Source organism: Cricetulus griseus, chromosome 7 (assembly GCF_003668045.3).
Source record: "Cricetulus griseus strain 17A/GY chromosome 7, alternate assembly CriGri-PICRH-1.0, whole genome shotgun sequence".
NCBI lineage: Eukaryota > Metazoa > Chordata > Mammalia > Rodentia > Cricetidae > Cricetulus > Cricetulus griseus.
In genome coordinates, this window is record NC_048600.1 from 744,370 (window position 1) to 765,128 (window position 20,759).

Sequence of the window (20,759 nt, forward strand, 5' to 3'; positions counted from 1 at the left end):
CTCTGGACCACATTTGTTGGTAATTCATGTGTGTGCCACTGCCCTTCCCACCTGTCTTCTGCCATGCTTTCTCTTGTTCATGGTGTCACAGCTGTGCAGTCCACCTTTGTGTACAATGCTCTTCTGCCCAGCTCTGGCCTTATGGAAAGGTTATCATCACTGGGCAGGGTTAAGCTGAAGCTTCCCCAGGGCATTCCTGCCCTCCGTCTGCTGTCACTTGCCATCTAGAATTGTTTGACACTGTTTATCACTTGTCTCCTTTACCAGCTCAGGAGAGCAGGGGTTCTGGCTCCTTCACTTAGCTCCGGCTTCTCAGCATCTAAAGCAATGATGGACTAAGGTTTGTAGTGGGTCTTTCTGGCGCTCAGGGTCAGTATGTTTCAGGATGGTTCTTAGCTTTGCTCAAATACCTTGTAGACTTCTGGGCCCTCCCTCCTCCCACTCTCAACTTTGGTAAAACATTTGATTGGTATACGTTGAGGAGTTGGCATCAGATGGCTACTCACCGTTTATCTGCCTAGTGACTGAGTCATACCTCATTTCTTCTGCTTTCCTCCTCATCTCAACATGCCATTGCAGTTTCTGGTAGCACAGCTGCTGGTGAGGCAGAAGGAGGGACAATGGGGAAGGTGATCCCCAGGGCCTTTCTCTGTCATTGAGAAATCAGGGGTTTTCCTGGGAATTTCCCAGCAAATTTCTGCTTATGCCTCTCGGTACAGCACTTGGTCACATGGCCACCCTTGATGCCTGAAGGGAGATGGGATGGGGTTAGGAGCCTGGGGCTGACTGTTCAGTTGGCTCGTTAAGGCAGGCTATCACTTCTAAAGAAGTATGCATATCCCTGAAATAGAAACAAACCAGAACAGTCAATCTGTTATGTAACAGTGATATAATTTCAGTTTGTGAGAGGCTGGCTCAGCAAGTGGAGCATCTGCATATAACTCACAGATGGACAGAATCCCGTGTGCTGTAAGCTATCTCTAGACTGTTGAGAACACTGGGAATAAGAAGGAAAGCATCTACCTGTTCAGTACAGGTGCAATCATTTCCCAAGGGCTTTCACCCATGGTGGGATGAATCCATGATGCAGGACTCACAGATGCAAACCATACAAGTTGGAGCATGATAAATACCAGGCAGATATTCAAGGGCAGGGATTGTGCATTCTTCCCCCTGCCCAGCCAAGACTAAGCGTATCTGTGGACACAGCAGAAAGAAACTCAATATATTTGCTCCGTTGAGTCAAAGAGTGATTGCAGAGAAAACATGCCAACTGAATTAGGGAAGGCCATGTGGGAAGGTATTTGCTCCCAGGTCCTGAAGAAGTGTGCAATTTAGACATCAAGAAAGTGACCTGACACTGGGCCTGCTGTCAGAAGCCTGTGATCGAAGTTAATTGAGAGTTTGAGGGGAGAGGATCACAAGTGTGGGTTGTGCCAATTTGATGCTAACCAGAGTCACCTTGGAAGGAACCCCAGCTGAGGACTTATTCCATCTGAGGAGCCCGTGGGTGTCGGTGGGGCATTTTCTTGATTAATGATTGATGTGGGAAGGCCCGGGCCACTGTGGGTGGTGCCACCCTGGGCAGGTGGGCCAGGTTATCTATGCTTCAATTCCTGCCTCCAGGGTTGCCCCCCCCCCCCCCCCCCGCTTCCCCAATGGTTGACAGAGACCGGGACTTTCAAGGCAAATGTACTGCTTCCTCCCTACGGTGATCTTTGGTTATGGTGTACATTATAGCGTGGCAACAGAGGCTGCCCTTCGTGGTGTGTGTGTGTGTGTGCGCGCGCGTGTGGATGTTCTATTGGCCGATGTAGTAATTTAGGTCTGCCCTATACAGTATTTTGTAGTGACCAGCAGAGGGCAGCAGAGCCCTACTTTTCAAAGGTGATTTCAAGGGCTTCAGGCCCTCTCTTGTTGAAGCAATACCTCCTTCTTTAAAGTTGGAGAGAATCATTTTGTGACCAAGTTTCTGTCTTGGGGAATGTGGCTCCTAAACTTTACTTGGGAGAATGTGTCTGTGAGCTGCTTACTTCAACCACTTTTAAGAAAAAGTTAAGAAACTGCCTACCAATCTGATGCAATTGCAGTGCAGACTGCATGAACTAAGTCCATTCTGAAGATTTTGTTCCTCCCTTTGGTGTTTACACAAAGGAAAGAAATATGTGTAGATCCATGGGTGTAGTTCCATGATAAGACATTTGTCTCAGATGTTTGACGCTCTGCCTCTACCCCCAGCATATCTGTCACATGTCCCTTGGAAGATGCCATCTGAGAACACGACACCGTCCCTGTGGCTTCGAGTCTTGAGTGTCATAAGTCACACTGGACTGGAGGAATGATGGGAAATGAAACTATACATCGTAGTAACTCAGATTTCTTGTTTTTTTTTTTCCCAACCCACCATTTCAAGGCCTCCACTTCTTCCTAGTCTTTCCTGGGTGGAGGGGGTGACCAACATGAGAGAGAAGCAGCTTTCTTTCCAATCCATATCTGTAATTGGCGGTGAACTCATGGGTGGCATCATTAGCCTGCTCTTCAAAGGTCCCAGAAGAAGGAAATTGGTCAAAATAAAACTATGAGAATGCTTGTTCCTTTACCTTGTGCTCTCTGTTTCTGAAAGGATCAGAAACCTGCCCAGAAATCAGAGAGAGAGAGAAGCAAGCCGGGGGCCACTGAGGGGCGCTGAGGCACTGGTGATCTGGCTGAGGAGACCTACTTTTCCTGTGCCACAACCCTCCCCAGACACAGCTTAAGCGGAAACCCATTAGAAGTTAAATTTCTCCTGACTTCTTGATTTCTGAATTAAGGCAGTTTTTATGTCCTCGAGTGACCTGAACCCCTGGTGTTATGTAAATTATTCCTATGTTTGCCCGTGGAAACTGTCCCATTGGGTGGGAACTCTTATTATCCTGTTTGCATGTAAAACAGCTAATGCTGAAAGAGGAAATCTTTTCTGCCATCTGCACAGTTAGGGTTGGCGTCCCCTGAACACTCGTGGTTTCATTCTTGTCTTCAGCAGGCTTCCTTTCCTGGAGAGTAGCCCTCGTCAGGGTTCCTGTGTGCAGCTCAGGCCTGCAGGTCACAGCCCAGGCCTGCAGTTCACAGCCCAAGAACATGGTTCCTGCTTTCATTCTTTTTGTTTTAAACCTGTGTGTGTGTGCACGAGTGTGTGTGTGAGTTTGTGTGTGTGGTTGTGCAAGCACACGTGTGTGCTAGTGTGCACGTGCGTGCCTGTGTGTGTGTGTGTGTGGTGTGTGTGCCTGTGCAAGTGTGTGTGTGTGTGTGTGTGTGTGTGTGTGTGTGTGGTGTACCCGTGGGCATGTGGTGTGTGTGTGGTGTGTGTGCGCGTGTGTGAGCATGTGTGAGTGTGTGTGGTGTGAATGTGCACATGGGTACGTGCATGTGTGTGGTGTTTGGTGAGCCCCTGAGAGGACAGCAGTGGTGGCCAGAGCAGGAGAGGTCAGTGTGCAGTGCAGGGACATTGTTAATTGTGCCACTTTTCTCTTCCACCTCACTGCCTTGAGCAACCCTTGACTGGTACAGTCTTAGCGAAAGTCCCATAGATGGGGAACCAGGGGTGTGACCTCAGGTTGCATCTGAGACAGGTGGGGACGAGGCAGGAGTGGATAAACACCGGGTGTTTTCACATCGCCGCACAGCACAAGCGTTCTTAACACAAAAGGGTGCGGGTTCTACTTAGGTGGCATTATCTGCCACACGGAATGCCAGCTGGAAGCGGTCAAATCTAGGCTGTAGTGCTAAGCACTGTCCGCTAGATGGCAGTTTGCCTACTTACAGTCCCTAAGCTAAGGGGATGGTATTAGCCTCTAGGCTTTTGTTCCTCCCTTTGGGGTACAGAAAACGCTAGAGAACAGAAAGAGTACGCAGCAGCCGCGTAAGGAAAATGAAGTTAACAGCGCACACCAGATGGGGAAGACAGACACATTAAAGAACTAAGTACTCACCGGAAGGACACTTGAGTTGATGAGAGGGAATCGGGGCCACGGACATCCCAGAAAAGCTAGGAGAACTTGCTGCAAGTGCACAAATTAAACTGCAAAACTAAGAATTTAATAAACCGAGTAGCAGATGAAGACAGCCGAAGAGTGAATCAGTGAAGTTTAAGACTAGGAGGAGAAACTCTTGTGGGGTTGGAGAGATGGCCCAGTGGTTAATAGTGTGTGTGTACTATTATTGCAGAGGACGCACATTTGATTATTTTTAAATTATGCATATCTATGTGTGTCTGCGGACCTGTAAATGCTGGTACCCATGGAGTCTAGATGAGGGTGCCAGATTCCCCGGAACTGTAGTTACAGGCAGTTGTGAGATGTCATGTGGATATCAGGGACCAAACCAGGCTCTTAGCCAGAGCCATTTCTCAGGCCTTGACTGTGGACGTGTGTGTTTGTGTACACATGAGTTACAAGTGACTGTGAGTTGCCAGATGTCGGTGTTAGAAATCAAATTTGGGTTCCCTGCAATAACAGTACAGACCTTTAAAGAAGGGAGACATCATGAGAAAGACAACAAACTATGGATAAAACGGTTATATATGTTAAAAATAGTAACGAGGGACAGGTGTGGTGGCGCATGCCTTTAATCCCAGCACCTAAGAGGCAGAGACAAGGGGATCTCTGTAAGTTTGAGGCCAGCCTGATCTACATAGTGAGACTATATCTCAACAAAACAAAAGAAAAACAAAAACAAAAACAAATAAAGTAATGAGATAGTAATGTATTTCATTTGAGAACTAAGCAAAGCAAATAGATACCTGGTGTAAGTCATACTGATAACATGCTTGAGCCGACACATGCACGAAAACACGTCACCAATATACCTGGGTCAGCAGAAAGTACAGCCCTCTGTAAGGACAGAGCATTACAAGCGTCTTAAGATTCTGGGAGTGAAGCTTCATGGCAGAGCACTCGCCTAGCACATGCAGAGCATGTGTTTCACTGTATGTCAGACACCAACAAGGCTTCCTAATGGTCAACACCATGCAGACCACGAACATTCTCTGACTACACTGCAATACAAACACAAAATCATCTTTTACGTGAGAAGATTAGCAGGAAGGGTGGTCAGTGCACAGCTTGTAAAAGACACAGCAGAGGGAGGGTGTGGGAAACATCAAGGCATTTCCATAGGGAAAATGGAACTAGGAGAGGAATTTGGAACTCTATAGAGCATAGGTAAAATCTAGTAAGCTAATAGCTCAACTCATATTTGGAAAGAATAACTGGTATTTGCTAAGAAAAAATAACCACAAGAAAGGAAATTAAAAATAAAACCAGGGACAAAATTAATAAACTAAGTGATCTTTCCTAATAAGTAAATGTAAAGGAAATATTAGTAACACAAACACCAACAACCAATGCGAATATCATGCTGTTTCTACGGTTATGCTTGTATGATGCTTGTATACTGTTCTAAACTCCTCCCATCCATTAGTATTTTATCTCCACGGCAACTCCATAAAGTGGCCAGAGGTCTCTGCACCTTGCTGAGTAGTTGGAGTGAGAGGTGAACATTGTCAAAGGACTGAAGATACAGTCGCAGAAACAACTCATTTTCAATGAATACCATGAACAAGTGCTCATCACGATGCTGAAAAGGAAAATACTACATTTCTGGAAAAGTATATGATATCAGATTTATTTCAAGAACAAATAGAAAACTTGGACCAGGTGTGGTGGTGCACACTTTTCCCTCAGTTTTTGGGAGGCAGGGCTCTGATGGTTTGAGACCAGTCTGGCCTATGTATCTATTTCCAGGGCATCCAGAGATACATGACAGAGACCCTGTCTATAAGCAAGCAAGGAAACACAAATACACACACATACACACCAGAAAACAAAAACAAGAAACCTAAAAAGAAATAGAAAAATCAGCCAATAAACAACCTGATAGTGTAATGACAACCACTCAAGAATAAAGGCCCCAGACCAGGCGGTCTTACAGGTGACTTCTAAAGGCCCCACACCCAGGCAGTTTTACATGTGACTTTCAGTATGTTTTCAGAGACAAGAATATCTTCATCCTATACAAACTGTTAGAAATTAAGAGTAAAAACAATGACAATTGCCCATCATGTTAAGAAGTGAAGAGAAATTTGCATAAGACAAGATAACCATTTCAGAATGCCCAAATACTTTAAGACTGGCATAGCATTGATACAGAATCTGAACCAAGATAGTACAGCAAAGGGAAAAAACCACAGGTCTGTTTTTCTTATGAACATGGTTAAACACAATGAAGAAAGATCCAAATGAAATAGGAACAACCCCCCACCCTCGACATTAAATACAGGATGACTAGTCAAGTAAGATTTATCTATGCAAGGCAAGGATGACTTCAGTGTCTGAAACTGAGAACAATACATTACACTAAGAGACTAAAAAAGAAAAATCACTTGCTAATTTCCATGTGAAAATCGTGGTGCATTTTATCATATTTATCCCAAGAAGCATCCTGGAAATTTGATGATATAAGGGACATCAGACAAGAAAATTTTGTTTCAGTCTTCAACATTGACACTGTTCCTTTAAGAAGCTAGGAATCCATAAGGTTGATTGTTTTAATAGTAATGTAACTATTTTCCTGTGTTTCTAGCCAGTGTAACTAAGAGAAAAACAAACAACAAACAACTACAATAATAAACAAAAAGCAAGGAGGCGTTGAGTGGGGAGGGAAGAGAAGACAACCACCATTTGTAGACAGAGGAATTATTAACAGAGAAATCCTAGCCGGGTTCTGCAGCCTGAGAGTTCACAGGAGTTCCACAATGTGACACACAAGATGATGGACTTACACAGGCCAGCAATACCCAGCTCTGAACACAATATGGATGTACCAGGCCAGCAATACCCAGCTCTGAACACAAGATGGATGGACCAGGGCAGCAATACCCATCTCTGAACACAAGATCCACTTACTCAGGTCATCAATACCCAGCTCTGAACACAAGATTGACTTATACAGGCCAACAATACCTAGCTTTGAACACAAGATGGACTTACACAGGCCAACAATTCCCAGCTCTGAAATGATTAAAGTGATGTTCTTCAGAATAGCAAGAAAATGGAATAGATCTAGGAGTTAAGCAACATGGACCACAGAAATATCAGAATGCATCAAATGATTGGATGGATGGGATTGTATTTTATGAAAATTGTTTTGGGATATTTGATCACGCTGTGAAACTCCGAGACTTGTATTAATAAAATTAACCTTGCATTGGGGGAGGAGCCAGTGACTAGTTGACAAGAATTAGCCATAGAAAGTATGGAGGACTCAGGAATTTGGATACAGAGACACACAGGAAGACGTTTGGAAGGACTTAGAGATTCATGGTCTTTTTTGGTCTGGTCTGGGATGCATTAGCTGGGTCTCTGGTAAAAAGGGGAAGGTCAGCTGGTCGCTCCCCTGCAGCCTTTTGATCTATCAGTTTTTCATCCCAAATCTGGCTCCCAAGTATTTATTAGTAACAGAACAGCTTATATAAAAACAACACAAAATACCCAAATCCTCCACTATTTGTTTATAAATTGTATGCAGTTTCATCTAAAACCAGATCCCAACTGGATTGTTTCAAGAACTCAAGAAACTGTTAAAAAAAAACAAATAGTCGAGTTGGGTGGTGGTGATGTACACCTTTAATCCCAGCACTCAGGAGACAGAGGCAGGTGGATGCTGGTGAGTAGGAGGCCAGCCTGGTCTACAGAGCAAGTTCCAGGACAGACTCCAAAGCAACAGAGAAACCCTGTCTCAAATAAAAAAACAAAAACAAAAACAAAAACAAATAGTCATCACAACAAAGAATATACTCAAAGGTACTTTGTAACAAACCATGTGATGTGCTTGCTTTCTAGAACAACTGGATAAAAAGAAAGAAACTGAATGAACAGCATGAACAGATCTGTGGGTATGTGGTGACATCATGTTGGACGGAAAGGATAATAGTTTACATAGTGTCTGGGGCATTAATGACAATTGCTACCCAATAGAGTTGGATTTGCAGTTTGCATCATACACTAAATTGAAAGTAGGATGTGTTAAAGATCAAAAGTGACGAGTGTAAAACCAAGTGAGAGATAATTTATTGTAAATATTGGTCAGTAAGCCTCAGAGTAGCATTTATTGCACCTGTGGATTTCATTAATAAAAATATCAGGTATTTTCATTCCATAGTAAGTTGTGAATGTGGCATTCACAACTTTGAAATTATGATAGTTATTAGATGCAACCTTCTCACTTGACTTTAACAAAATAGTACATCACTATATCACACGTAGGAAAAGCCCAATAATTTCACAATCAGGTAAATTGACTTTCTCTGTAATTCCGAGTCTTTTATGTGCTTAGGGATATTTTGAACAGCATAGACTTTGTCAGACTGCAAGAGAGTTCTACAGATCAGTAAGGTTCAGCAATTCTGAGAAGGAAGGAATGATTTGTGGGCCACAGTAGAACATCCATAGTCCTAGCTACTGCAGAGACCATGTGGGAAACAAAGACTGAGCTCACCAGCTAGAGATCAGCCCTTGTAGCACGGAGTAGACTGTTTCCTGGGTGGCAAATGACAAGGAGCTGAAGAACACTGAGAACAAAGCCTTGCTGATGGACACAGACCCAGAGTGAACAGGTGGTGGGAAGGGCACACTAAGCCTCCAGTTGATGAGATTGTGGACCAGAAATTTAAAAAGGCCTACAGTTCACACCTAGGGGGCGTAGTGGCCAGAGTTATTTGTCTGTTATGGGTTCAAGACATCTAAAATAATACAACAGCTCAGAGCAGCTGTGACTAGAATTCAGGCAGGCAGTTATAAACTGACCTGGGGATTTTTCTCTTTAAAGCTACATATTTCATTTTCTGTGGTAATAAAAATAATTTACCTGGGATGGTGAGATGGCTCAGTGGTTAAAAGTGTGTACTGCTCTTACAGAGGACCTGAGTTCAGTTCCCAGACCCACACTGGGTGGTTCACACCTGCCTAAAACTTCAGCTCTCTGGGATCCTGTCCAATTCTCTGGTATCTTCTGGCACTGAACTCATGATCAGATTCCTCTTCATGCCCGTGTGTGCACTTAATTAAAACTAACTTTAAAACCTGCTTTCAGTGGTGACATTGTTCTTTAAAAGCTGTTACTTAAGAAAGCTCCCAAGAATTTTTATGGCTGAGGCCCCGTTTCAACTCTGTCATTTGTCTTCTTTTAGTTCTCGGCTGCATAGGGTTCAAGAAAGCTTAAGAAAGGTTGAGGGGTCTGCTCACCGGATCCGAACTCGGCGGCACACACCCACAAACTGCAAAGGCTCTGGTAACAGTCCCACCTCCATCCACCAGCCCAGGTAGGCCAGGGGCTGTTTCCAGTTCTGGTTCAGCAACCCTGCTTGGAGGCATTTGATGCCAGGGGTCTGCTCACAGGATCCGAACTCGGCGGCAAGATCCAATACACCCAGACACTGCCAAGGCCCCGCTAACTTGGAGGAGGAGTGCCACCTCCATCCACGACAAGAGGACAGATATCAGAGTATTGGAACTGTTTGCATCTACCGGAAGGGAACCTTGGTCCCATACCCACCAGGAGAGGAAAAGACTCCTGCTACACCCACCAGAAAAAAGGATGAGAAGAGGCCAATGTAAAAGAACATTCAACAACAGAAAACCCAATATGACACCAATATGACATGGAGACTAGGAACCATATACCAGCAAGACCTGAACATCACAATGCAGATAAAGCAGAAGAGAATGACCTTAAAAACATCTTCATGAAAATGATAGAGGGCCTCAAAGAGGACATGAGAAAATCCCTTAAAGAAGTGGAAGAAAAAACTTACCAAAAAGTACAAGATATCAACAAATCTCTCAAGGAAACAGTTCAAGACCTAAGAACTGAAATAGAGACAATAAAGAAAGCACAATCTGAGGGAATGCTGGAAATAGAAAAGCTGGGTAAACGATCAGCATAACCAACAGAATACAAGAGATGGAAGAGAGAATCCCAGGAGTTGAAGATACACTAGGAGAAATAGACTCATCAATCAAAGAAAATCTTAAGTCCAACAAATCGCTAACACAAAATATCCAGGAAATATGGGATACTGTGAAAAGACCAAACCTAAGAATAATAGGTATAGAAGAAGGTGAAGAAATCCAACTCAAAGGCACAGAAAACATATTCAACAAAATCATAGAAGAAAACTTCCCAACCTAAAGAAAGACATGCCAATGAAAGTACAAGAAGCCTACGGAACACCAAATCAAATAGACTGAACCAAAAAAAGGTCTTCTGGACACATAATAATCAAAACACCAAACATACAGAATAAAGAGAAAATATTAAGAGCAGCAAAGGAAAAAGTTCAAGTAACATATAAAGGCAAACCTATCAGAATTACACCTGACTTTTCCATGGAAACTCTGAAAGCCAGAAGGTCCTGGATAGATATTCTATCTACACTAAGAGACCATGGATGCCAGCCCAGACTACTATACCCAGCAAAGCTTTCAATCAATAGAGATGGAGAAAACAAGACATTCCATGACAAAACCAGATTCAAATAATACATATCCACCAACCCAGCCCTACTGAAAGTTCTGGAAGGAAAACTTCAACCCAAGGAAGTTAACTACAACCAGAAAAATATAGGCAATAGATAATCCCACTTTACCAACAGCCAAAAGGAAAAAGGGATAGAATCCCTCACACAATTAACGCCACCATCACCAAAACAAAAACAAACAAGAATGAACAATCAATGGTCATTAATATCTGTCAACATTAATGGTCCTAACTTGCCTATAAAAAGACACAGATTATCAGAATGGATAAGAAGACAGAATCCATCCTTCTGCTGCATACAAGAAACACACCTCAACTTCAAAGTCAGATGGTACCTAAGAATTAAAGGTTGGGGAAAGATTTTCCAACCAAATGGACCCAAGAAACAAGCAGGTGTTAGCAATCCTAATATCCAACAAACTGGACTTTATAATCAATCAAAAGAGATGAAGGAGGCCACTTCCTCCTCATCACAGGAGAAATCCATCAGGAAGAAGTCTCCAGTCTGAACATTTATGCCCCAAATACAAAGGCATCCACCATCCACATTCATAAAGGAAATATTACTAAAACTCAAATCACACGTAAAACCGCACACATTTATAGTGGGAGACTTCAACACCCCACTCTCACTACTAGACAGGAACACCAGATAGAAATTTAACAATGAAACAAAGGAACTAATAGAAGTTATGGCACAATTGGGCTTAACAGATATCTATAGAACATTCCATCCAAATACAAAACAATATAGCTTCTTCTCAGCACCACATGGAATGTTCTCTAAAATCAACCACATACTTGGCAACATAGCAAACCTCAACAGGTACAAAAAAATTGAAATAACCCCCTGTATCTTATCAGACCACCATGCTTTAAAGTTAGAATTCAACAACAACACGAATTGCAGAAAACCTACAAACTCATGGAAATTAAATAACACCCAATTGCACAATTCCTGGGTCGAGGAAAAAAATGAAATTAAAGATTTCCTAGAATTCAATGAGAATGGGGGCACAACATACCCAAACTTAAGGGACACTTTGAAAGCAGTGCTAAGAGGAAAGTTCATAGTGCTAAGTGCCCACATGAAGAAACAGAATAATCACACTAGAGAATTAACAGCATAACTGAAAGCTTTAGAACACAAAGAAGCCAATACACCCTGGAGGAGCAGACACCAGGAAATAATCAAATTGAGGGCTGAAATCAATAAAATGGAAACTAGGACAACAATACAAAGAATCAATATAACAAAGAGTTGGTTCTTCAAGAAAACCAACAAGATAGACAAACCTTATCCAAACTTACCAAACAGCAGAGAGTGAACATGCAAATCAATAAAATCAGGAATGAAAAGGGGGACATAACAACAGACACAGAGGAAATCCAGAGAATCATCAGGTCATACTTCAAAAACCTACATTCCTCAAAATTCGAAAATGTAAAGGAAATGGACAATTTTCTGGACAGATTTCACTTTCCAAAATTAAATCAAGAACAGATAAGCTACTTAAATAGACCTATAACCCCTAATGAAATTGAAGCAGTCATCAGAAGTCTCCCAAACAAAAAAAGCCCAGGGCCAGATGGCTTCAGTGCAGAATTCTACCAGAAATTCAAGGAACAGCTAATACTAATTCTCCTCAAAGACACAACCAAGAAAGAGAACTGCAGACCAATATCCCTTATGAACATTGATGCAAAAATATTCAATAAAATACTGGTAAATGGATTCCAAGGACACATTAGAGAAATCATCCACTATGATCAAGTAGGCTACATCCCAGGGATGCAAGGATGGTTCAACATATGAACATCCATCAATGTAATCCACCATATAAACAGACTGAGGAAAAAACTCCCCACATAATCATCTCACTAGATGCTGAAAAAGCCTTTGACAAAATCTAACACCCCGTCATGATAAAGGTCTTGGAGAAGGTCAGGGATAACAGGAACATACCTCAACATAATAAAACCAATATACAGCAAGCTGACAGCCAACATCAAATTAAATGAAGAGAAACTCTGTAAGTAAGGCTTTTCCCTATTAAATACCCTTGTATTTCTACCTGACTCCGTATTGGTAATTTCCCACTATATCTGGTAGTGATGAGCAAAGGGGTCCAGACCAGGCTGCTAAAACCCACAGAAACAGCTGACCTGAACATTAGGGCGATCTTGGTCCCCAGACTGATAGCTGGGATATCAGCAAGGGACTGATCCAGACCCCAGGAACATGGGTTTCAGTGAGGAAACCTCAGAAATCTATGGGACCTGCTGTAGTAGTTCAGTACTTATCCCTAGCATAGGTGTGGACTTTGGGAGCCCATTCTACATAGAGGGATACTCCCTGAGCCAAGACACAAGGGTGGGTCTAGGTCTTGTCCCAAAGGACATGATAGACTCTGATGACACCCTGTGGAAGGCCTCACCCTCCAGGGGGAGCAGAAAGGATATATGATAGGTAGGGTTTTAGTTGGGGGGGTTGTAGGCGAGGAGGGAAGGGAGGGGGAACTGGGATTGACATGTAAAACAATCTTGTTTCTAATTCAAATAAAAAAAGAGAAAGGTTATAGACAGGAGGGATCAGATGAGGGAGGATTGAGGGAGAGAGTCCTGGGAGAGACAACTGGAATCGGTGTGTCTCTGGGATGAGCTAGAAACCTAGTGCAATGGAAACTCCCAGGAATTTATGAGAGTTACCTGAACTGGTTAACTGTCCCGCGCGCTCTGTATTTCTCGCCAGCAAGAAATCATACACGGGACACTCGGATCCTTCTGCAGACAAGCTTTAATGCATCTTACCAGAGTGGAGACTGAGCGGAGACACTAAAACCAAGAAAACCATCCCTTATAAAGGCTGACCAGCCCCCTGGGACGTGTTACCCTATGAATGGCTTCAGCTCCTCAGGCAAAAATGAGCCACGGGATAGGCAGAGATCAAAGGAATGGAAATTACCCAGCGCCTGTGAAGTAATTTACATCTTGGTGTCTTTAGGCACCATTATAATGCAGGAAAACGGCTTCCTACATATCCCCCTTTTTTATTAATTAATGAAAAGGCTTTATATTATTACAAGCAAATAGGTCACCCATATGTTGAGGGATAGAGGCAGAGGTTGTACCTTCCCAAAATCAAACATTAAGACTGTGTACGGGAGTCACCATCAGGCTGTTAGCTTGACCCGAAGTACTCTCGACCTGTCCTCTGCCGTTTTTCTGGGAAAGGGATTCTCGGGGCAGGTAACCCTTATGCAGGTCAACGTACCTCCCAGAGAAGCCTGCATAATAGGCAACTCTGTGCGATGCCTTTGCTCAGCATCCCTCATTGGGGCTGCACAAACCAGACACTCTACCCTGTGCAATGAGCCTAGGCTCCGGGTGTGCAAGAGCTGTCTGGCCGGCGGCCTATTGCTTAGCCAAAATATAAGCGCTTGGGTGATCTCTTGGTTTGAGCCCTGGAGCTTACATGCCAGTCAAAAGTAACAGCAATCCGCAAGCGGCTGCATCAAACAATTTCACCCCCACCCCTTTTCTCACAGACCAGCCAAAAATAACAGCAATCTGCAAACGGCTGCATCAAACAATCACCTCCACCCCTTAAGCAGTGACAATCTCTCCGCCAAGGGCAGGAGTTAATCTGGATAACAATAGCGGCTCTCAATTCCCGGGGAGAGGGTGGAGTTTTGAAGGTCTGAAGGGGCTCTTCGGGTGAGTCTTTCTGGGATCCACAGAGGATTTTCTTCATCCTGTGAGAAAACACAATATCGCTCCCCTGGATCTTATGAGAATAGGATCCGGGCCTCTCCAAAGATCAGTTAAGACATCTTTCCATTTTACCATCTCCTTAGACCTATCAGGTTCTGAGGTATGACGCTTGGCCACTGTATGGCCCTGAGCGTCGGTGTTTAGAAAATTAAGGGTAAAGAGTGCCATGGATATTGCAACTCTTGGCACCGAGGGTAAGGATGCTCCCATTCCCTCCTTTTGTTTGATTAAATAAGACTTAAGTGTGCGATGGGCACGTTCCACAATGCCTTGTCCTTGAGGGTTATAAGGTAGGCCAGTTAGATGGGTAATTTCCATCTGTCTGTAGAAGTGCTGGAACTTTTGAGAGGTATAAGCCGGCCCATTATCTGTTTTTAGGATATGAGGTTTACCCCAGGCACCCCAAGCCTCTAAACAGTGTTGAATCACATGCGCGGCCTTTTCCCCTGTCAAAGGCGTGGCACAAATTATGCCTGAGCAGGTGTCCATTGAGACATGAACATATTGGAGCTTTCCAAAGGAGGCAACATGTGTAACATCCATTTGCCATATCTGCAGCGGCCTAATGCCGCGCGGATTTATTCCTACATGAGGTGCAGGTAAAAATTTACAGTAGTTTTTATATTGAGTAACGATTTGTCTAGCCTCCTGCTTTGTCAAAGCAAATCGACGGCGTAAGGTTTCAGCCGTCACATGAAAGCGCTGATGAAATTCTTGTGCAGCTTGTATCTGGGTGGACAAGGCGGCAGCCATCAGCTTTGTGGCCCGGTCTGCCAAATCATTCCCAGAGGACATAGGTCCTGGGAGCCCCGAATGTGCTCGAACATGGGTGACAAAAACAGGGAACCTCCTGTTTGATAGGGTAATTTGTATTTTTTGAAAGATACCTGCAACTCTGCTGGAGGGTCGTATTATACCAGCAGTTTCAAGGAGGTTGACTGCATTAACCACATAGGAGGAATCTGATACAATATTAAGTGGCCCTGGAAAGGCCTCAAGGACTTCCAGCACCACTTGGCATTCAACGATCTGGGGTGAGGTTTCATTGAATTGTTTAGAAACTACCTTATTTCCTATAACATAAGCCCCTACACCGGTTTTGGAACCATCAGTATAAACCACCGTCCCATTCGGGATTGGATGCTTTGCTGTCATCTGTGGAAACACTATAGCCTGATTTTGTGTAAATTGTAGGATTGGATGTTTTGGGAAATGATTATCAATTTTCCCTGAAAAGGAGGTAACCAACACCGCCCAGTCATTAGATGTAGCTGTCAGAGTCTGAATTTGTGCAGCGGTGTAAGGTACAACCAAGAGATGAGGGTCCCTGCCAAAATGAGCGACAGCTGCTTTTATTCCCCGAAGTGCGAGCTGCGCGACAGCATCCGGATACCAATCAATGATCTTAGCGGGGGAAGCATTTGGGTGAATCCAAAGCAACGGCCCATGCTGCCACAAGACGGCGGTCGGTAACTTAGCCGTTTTAAAGACACATAGGCTGAATGGCAATGTCTCATCTATGTGATGTAATTGTGCATCCTGCAAGGCCTTTTCTACTTTTTGTAGGGCTTGACAAGCAGCCGGAGTAAAGCTTCTGGGGGAAGAAATATGAGGCTCACCTTCCAGGATGTCAAAAAGGGGTTTTAAATCTGCAGAGGGGATCTTTAAAAAGGGTCTCAGCCAATTTATATCCCCCAAGAGTTTCTGGAAGTCATTTAAGGTTCTCAGATGATCCTTGCGTATTTCTATTTTTTGTGGGATTATTTTTGTTGGGGTAATTACTGAGCCCAGGAAGAGACCAGTATCTGAGACCTGGACCTTTTCTGATGCTATCTCCAGTCCCCATTGTTTTAACTCAGCTATCAGCATGGGGAAGGCTTGTTGTAGGACCTCTATCTTCCTATGGCAGATAAGAATATCATCCATATAGTGAATCATAATCATGGATGTAAACTGCTTCCTAACAGGTTCCAATGCCTTTTGGACATACAATTGGCATATGGTTGGACTATTGGCCATGCCCTGTGGGAGCACCCTCCATTGGTACCTCTTGTCTGGTTCCATGTGATTGAGTGAGGGAACAGTAAAGGCAAACCTTTGCCGGTCCCGAGGAAAGAGGGGGATGGAGAAAAAACAGTCCTTAATATCTATAATAATAAGCTTCCAATTTTGGGGTAGCGCAGAAAGCAAAGGGAGGCCTCTCTGGACAGGGCCCAGAGGGCGCATTTGGTTATTAATAGCCCGCAGGTCATGGAGCAACCTCCATTTTCCAGATTTCTTTTTTATAATGAAAATTGGGCTGTTCCAGGGAGAAGTAGAACTTTCTAAATGCCCCAACTGTTCTTGCTCCTGTATAAGTCTTGTAACTGCTTTCAGCTTTTCAGAGGATAATGGCCATTGAGAGACCCATACCGGGTCCTCTGTATTCCATGGTATGGGTCGTGAAGCCTCAATGGCCCCTAAATAAAACCCAGTCCTATTCTACTTTGATTCCCTTTTTGTTCAATGGGCTCTATTCTACCTTGCTCCCTTCTGCCCAGGCCCCTTCCTGGTACATAGCCCATTTTTGTCATAATAGCTGATGCCTGAGGGGAATACTCATTGGTCAGGGTCATGCCCATGGCTTGTAACACATCTCGCCCCCACAGATTTACTGGGAGGGGCAAAACATAAGGGGTAAAGCGTCCCTGCCTGCCCTCGGTGCTCCGCCAGACCAAGGCGGCAGCACTAACAGCTGGAGAGGATTGATATCCAAGGCCTTGAAGAGAATGTGATGAAGTCACAGTAGGCCAGGATTTTGGCCACCAATGCAATGAAATGATGCTTTTGTCAGCCCCTGTATCTGTAATCCCCTCAAATTCTTTTCCATTAACCAATAATTTCATAGTTGGTCTCTCATCTAGGGGTATGGCCAGATATGCTGAATCATTATCGGTAGAGCCCAAGGCTCTTTTTCGGGAGGTGCAATTCTCTCTATCCCCAGGGGAGGGCAATGGCACTAATTGTGCGATCTTATCTCCCTGTTTTATGGAGAACATGCCCCGAGGGCTGGAGCAGAGGACCTGGAATTCTTCCTTATGATATGGATCTATGATTCCAGGATACACAATGAGTCCTTGTAAGGTCAAGGAACCTCGGCCCAAAATAAGCCCAATGGTAGCGGGGGTGGGGGGGTAAAGGCCCCGGAGACTGGATTGGGACCGGCTGAACATTCATTTGGGGCATTAATAAGAAGTCGGAGGCGGCACACAGGTCCACTCCGGAGTGTCCTCGGGAGTCCCTTCCTTCTCTGAGTTGCTTTTCCGGAACTGGTTCCCATATTTCTGAGGGCCCTGGGACCATGGGCCCCGCAGCCCGTTTTTTGGTTGGGACGCTTTAGGTTCCTCCCTAGGGGGTAAAAGCCTACCTTTTATGTCCCGCACAGATTTGCATTCGCTGGCCCTATGATAACCTTTTCCACAGCGCCTGCACAACTCCACTTCTCTAATCCTTTCAGGGGCTCTACAGTCCTTTTTAAGGTGCCCTGTTTTTCCACAGTTAAAGCAGGCAGACGTATTTCGGCGCCTTTGGGTTTGTAAGATGGCTGCGGCCAAGCCTGCATTAGTAAGTGGCCCTCCGAGTTCTCTGCAGATCTTTAACCAGTCCTGTAAACCTTTACTTTTCCGGGGGGCTATGGCTGCTCGGCATTCTTGAGTTGCTTGTTCAAAGACTAATTGTTCAATCAGAGGCATGGCTTGTTCTGCATCACCGAATATCCGGCTAGCAGCCTCTGTCATTCTGGCCACAAAGTCTGAGAATGGCTCCTGGGGCCCCTGGACTATCTTTGTAAGATGTCCACCTGATTCATCTCTTTTTGCCAATGCCTTTCATGCTTTAATGGCGGCAGCTGATATCTGGGCATATACGCCCCAAATGTAATTAGTTTGATTGAGGGCATGTGGCCCCTGTCCTGTCAGCATTTCAAAGGTCCATTGTCTCTGATTTTCATTTTCTGCTGTGACATTGGCCTTTGCCTGTGCCTGGGCTGCATCATAAAAAAGAGCCTTCCACTCCATATATTGTCCCATATTGGGGAGCACTGCTTTTACTGTTGTCTCCCAATCAGTGGGTGTCATAGCATAGTTTGCTAGTCTTTCTACTTGTATTGTTGTAAAATTGGCATTGACCCCATACTTCCGGACTGATTCAGCCAATTCTTTAATCTGATTATAGTCTACGGGAGCATGTACTCTTGCCCCCTCATTTTCAAAGACTGGGAAAGCCATCTGCAATTTCCTTCGCTCCTCTAATGGTAAAAAAGAGTCAGTACCAAATAATGGGGGTGCTGATGGAAGCACACCCGCTGGATTAACAGGCGGTGGCCTCATATTTGCTTTTATTTTTGGCAGCTCCTCCTCTAGCTCTGCTTCCTTGCTAGAGTCTAAAATCTTAGAGTCTGAGCTGCTCTGCTCCAAGACCTCTAGTTTCGTTGTAGGGCAGAGGCTAGGTTTTAAGTCTTTATTTCTCTTAAATTTACCGGGGTGTGACCGGTTATTCCCTATTTTCTCTCCCCCTTTTTTTATATCCTGGGGAGGGCCTTTTTCCTTGGACATGTCCTTCCTTTTTTGAGCTCCTATTCTCTCATCTCGTTCGGTTTCTGATATATTATCCTGTACCTCTTTAAGCATTTTTTGACTCTCTGTTACCATGGGACGGCAAACCTCAATTTCTAGACAATTTTTAATTAGGTCTCTCTGTTTTGAAGAGCCCATAATGCTGGAGGCTACCTGGGGTAAGCTTGGTCTCGAACTGGAACACCAGCCATGGTGGGCATAATATAAGACCAATGTGAACAAAATTAGAATAAAGACTAGAATTAAGGCTTTTCCCTCCCATAGTGGTGGCAAATTAAAAGCAAAGTCAAAAAAGAAGGTGTCAGAATGAAGCATACCTCTCCGAACTTACCACCCTGCAGTTCTGAATCCGCCCTGTTAGAGGGGTCTCCGTGATGCCGGAGATGTTAACAATTCCCGGGTTTCGGCACCAGATGTCCCGCGCGTGCTCTGTATTTCTCGCCAGCAAGAAATCATACACGGGACACTCGGATCCTTCTGCAGACAAGCTTTAATGCATCTTACCAGAGTGGAGACTGAGCGGAGACACTAAAACCAAGAAAACCATCCCTTATAAAGGCTGACCAGCCGCCTGGGACGTGTTACCCTATGAATGGCTTCAGCTCCTCAGGCAAAAATGAGCCACGGGATAGGCAGAGATCAAAGGAATGAAAATTACCCAGCGCCTGTAAAGTAATTTACATCTTGATGTCTTTAGGCACCATTATAATACAGGAAAACGGCTTCCTACAGTTAACTCCTGTACCCAGGCAAGTCTTAGAGTGGAGGGATTGGGACCCCAACCCAGCCACAAACCCTTTAACCTCCAGTTAGTTCTGCCTACAAGATGCACTGGGGTAAAGATGGGGTTGAAACTGTGGGAGAGACCAGCGAATGACTGTCCCAGCTGGAGACACCCCCCCTTTACTCAGGGCGTGTGTCCAGCATGACCTGTGTGCCTCATCCAGCTTGAATAGGAGGGGATTGACAAACATGGGGGAGGAGTGGATGGAGGGCAGAGGGAGGGAAGAGGGAGGTGAGCAGAGGAATGAGGGGAAACTTTTATTGGGATGTAAAAACAAAATACCTCCCCCCCAAATAAAAAGAAAGAAAGAAAAGAAAGGTTATAGAATCTACCTACATTATTTTTCTGTAAGGGAATAGAATTATTAACAAAATCTCCTATGTCTATCATTTACTTAAGAAATATTTCTTTTGTTTGGAGATTTGTCTTTTAATTAAGAATAAAAATATATACTTTGGAAAACATTCAACAATGACAACAGTGAACTAAGACAATTTGTTTATTACTATATTGCTGACAATTTTTTTTTTTTTTGGATTTTTGAGACAGGATTTCTCTGTAGCTTTGGAGCCCATCCTGGCACTCGCTCTGGAGACCAGGCTGGTCTAGAACTCTCAGAGATCCGCCTGCCTCTGCCTCCTGAGTGCTGGGATTAAAGGCGTGAGCCACCAATGCTCGGCTACTGACAAATTTTTTAAATAATTGTAGGCTGGGCTTGGTGGTACATGCCTGAAATCCCAGTACTTGGGAGGTGGCAGAAGGAGGGTCAGGAGTTCGGGGTTACCCTTGGTTACATGATGAATCTGAGGACAGCCTGGGAACTGGGACTAATTCTAGGTCCACTTAGCTAGAGAGCTTTCCTAACTTTAATTTTTTTAAACCTTCATTCTTCACAAAAGAAGGATGTTTAAGAGCTTGCTCAGAGAAAATTCAATTAGTCATTTAATAATAGTTTTTGTTTTAGTCTTAATCCCCCAGAAAACCTATACCACAAATTCCCATTCTAATTTATTCAT

At 44.1% G+C, this 20,759-nt stretch overlaps 1 protein-coding gene across 1 annotated transcript; it reads right to left on the minus strand.

The window, feature by feature from the left end:
* Positions 1-17,522: 17,522 nt before the first annotated feature.
* On the minus strand, positions 17,523-19,029 carry LOC113836723 (igE-binding protein-like). Its single transcript, XM_027425888.2, is given in 1 exon segment — positions 17,523-19,029. A coding segment is annotated over 1 exon segment (1,443 nt). The 5' UTR covers positions 19,014-19,029; the 3' UTR covers positions 17,523-17,570.
* Positions 19,030-20,759: the final 1,730 nt, after the last annotated feature.